Source organism: Vespula pensylvanica, chromosome 7 (genome assembly GCF_014466175.1).
Source record: "Vespula pensylvanica isolate Volc-1 chromosome 7, ASM1446617v1, whole genome shotgun sequence".
NCBI classification, from domain to species: domain Eukaryota; kingdom Metazoa; phylum Arthropoda; class Insecta; order Hymenoptera; family Vespidae; genus Vespula; species Vespula pensylvanica.
In genome coordinates, this window is record NC_057691.1 from 4,687,730 (window position 1) to 4,690,039 (window position 2,310).

Here is a 2,310-nt window from a genome sequence, read left to right on the forward strand (position 1 = left end):
TGATCGCGAACACCAAGTCGGGAACGATCCGCGCGTCGTGATGGAAGAACACGGAATACCAGGAGGATAAGGAGGCATCGGATGAGACGTTACTCCAATTGCAGTATTTCACTTTCACTAACCCCGCAGCCTCCCACGAGGCTGCTCATCTCCGCTAGATCCCTGGTTAGTGGCGGGAGGTAGATAGGTAAAGATAGGTAGTAGTAGAGTAGGTGGTAGTAGTAGTAGTAGAGTAGTAGAAGATACATACATAGATAAGTTGTGCTTGGTTCAAGTACCTACGGAGAAGGCTTTTGCTTTGCTTTGGGGCAACCGTTGGTGGGTCACTTACGTCGTAGTTGTCGTCGTGAGGTCGTTCCTTGTCGTTCCTTTTCTACGGATAACACAGGTACCACCACCATCACCACCACCACCACCACCACCACCACCATCACCACTACCACCATCATCACCACCACCACCTTCCACTATAACAACTGCCTCCACCTCCATCACCAACGAGATCGCGTCCCTATAGCCTCGTTGGCCAAGCGCTTCTAAAAAAAGCAGAAGAGGGATTCGACTCTGGTTAGTGGAGAAAGAAGGAAAGAAGGAGGACAACTTGAAGAAGAAGGAGGTAAACTGAACATGAATTGTACATTTACGAAGGATGAGCGAAGCATCCCTGGATAATAGTTGGTGGGGAGTTTGCTCGGCTACCTGGTTGGGGGTTGCGTTCGGTAAGAGTATATATGATCGCTCCGACACCTCCACCATCAGTCATTCCTAGTGACTTAACATCCCGGTGTCTTTTACTCGACGGATCGGTTAGGTGAGTTCTCACCTTCCTCATCCATTTGCTTTTTCGTATCCTCGCGAGTTTCTCTTAGCTAGTCTACTTTTTTCTGTTTTTTTTTTTGTTTTGTTTCTTTTTCTTTTCCTTTTTCTTCTTTCATCTTCTTTATCTTATCTTTTTTCTTTATCGATCAAAAAGTAATCGCGTAGTGCGTGTTTTTAGAAGTTTCAGATCGATCGTAAGATCATTGTTGAACGTATATTAATATATATGTATATGTGTGTATATATATATATATATATGTACGTATGTATGTATCTATGTATGTATGTATGTGTGTATGTGTGTATATATATATATTGAATTTTCTTCATTAGTCGAGTTCTTTAGTCTTTGTTCTCCTTATTTCGTAACGACATTGACATCACCAAATCCGTCTCATTTCAAGTGCCGATGTGAACGGAAATAGCTTCAGTGAAACGTCAAGGTTCTCTAGGAGATTTCGTTGATTATAAAGTGATCCACTTTTTTTTCTCAACTACTTTACCAATTTCTTACGATTTGTTTAGAAAAAATAAGGAAAAAGTGCTCTGAACAAATCCAATCCCATTTTTGCATTTTTTTCTTTCCATCAATTTCTTTTTTCCAATAAATTGAGAATTTTTTAAATAGAATTCTCCGTTCGCGGAAGTGGAACGAAGAAGAAGGAACTAACGAAGGTTCTTGTTTCTTTTTTCTTTTTTTCAGGTTAACAATTAAAGACAGCAGCGTCACCAATCATGAGGCTGCGCTTGTTATTGATAGGTAATTATAAAATTATTTTTTTATGTATATGTATATATATATATATATTTTTTTTTATATCGATAAAAAGATCACACGACATAGAAACAAAAATTATTCGATACTTTCTTTTCCAAACGATAAATTTCCTTACTTTCTACGGGGAAGTCGTCTATATTTCGAAGGTTACGTTCCACGTCGAGAAGAAAGCAGCGTAGAATCGCTAGTAATCGCAAACGTGTAGGATAATCATCTCGGTGTCCACAGCAAAGAAATCCTATAGTGATTGCACACATCATGTATCTTTCGATGTACACATTATTTTTATTATCATTCTTTTATTTCTGTTTCTTTTCTTTTTCTTTTTTATTTACCATCTTCATCTCTTCGTAGCTTAGTACTTCAATCGCAATGAGATTAACATTCTTCGACAATGTCGTAGCATTTTAGTCCTTGATTCACATCCATCTTAAGAATCCTTGCGTGTAGGTACTTCTTAAAAAGTACATAATACATGATTCAATAGAATGAAGATGATATATCATGGATAAATTGTCTTATTTTCTTTTCTCTCGTCTTTTTCAATAAATTCACTTTGATCGAAGAGAAATCGGTTAAGGATAGATCTCGACGAATAATTCTTATAGATCAATTATCTTCTTATATATTTGTATAAAATTGTTTTCAATATAAAAAGATCTGTAGGTGTTCAAGGATGATTCAAAAAGATAAAAAGAGAGAAGAAAAGAAAG

At 37.2% G+C, this 2,310-nt stretch overlaps 1 protein-coding gene across 1 annotated transcript in view; it reads left to right on the forward strand.

Annotated features, from left to right (window-relative positions):
• The first annotated feature begins 515 nt into the window (after positions 1–515).
• Positions 516–2,310, forward strand: part of LOC122630699 (uncharacterized PE-PGRS family protein PE_PGRS54-like) — a 9,669-nt gene continuing 7,874 nt past the window's right edge. Inside the window, exons 1-2 of the mRNA XM_043815483.1 lie at positions 516–811; positions 1,523–1,579. Of these exons, the coding sequence (XP_043671418.1) occupies positions 1,555–1,579 (25 nt within the window). The 5' untranslated portion in view covers positions 516–811; positions 1,523–1,554. The remainder of the gene's footprint in view (positions 812–1,522; positions 1,580–2,310) is intronic.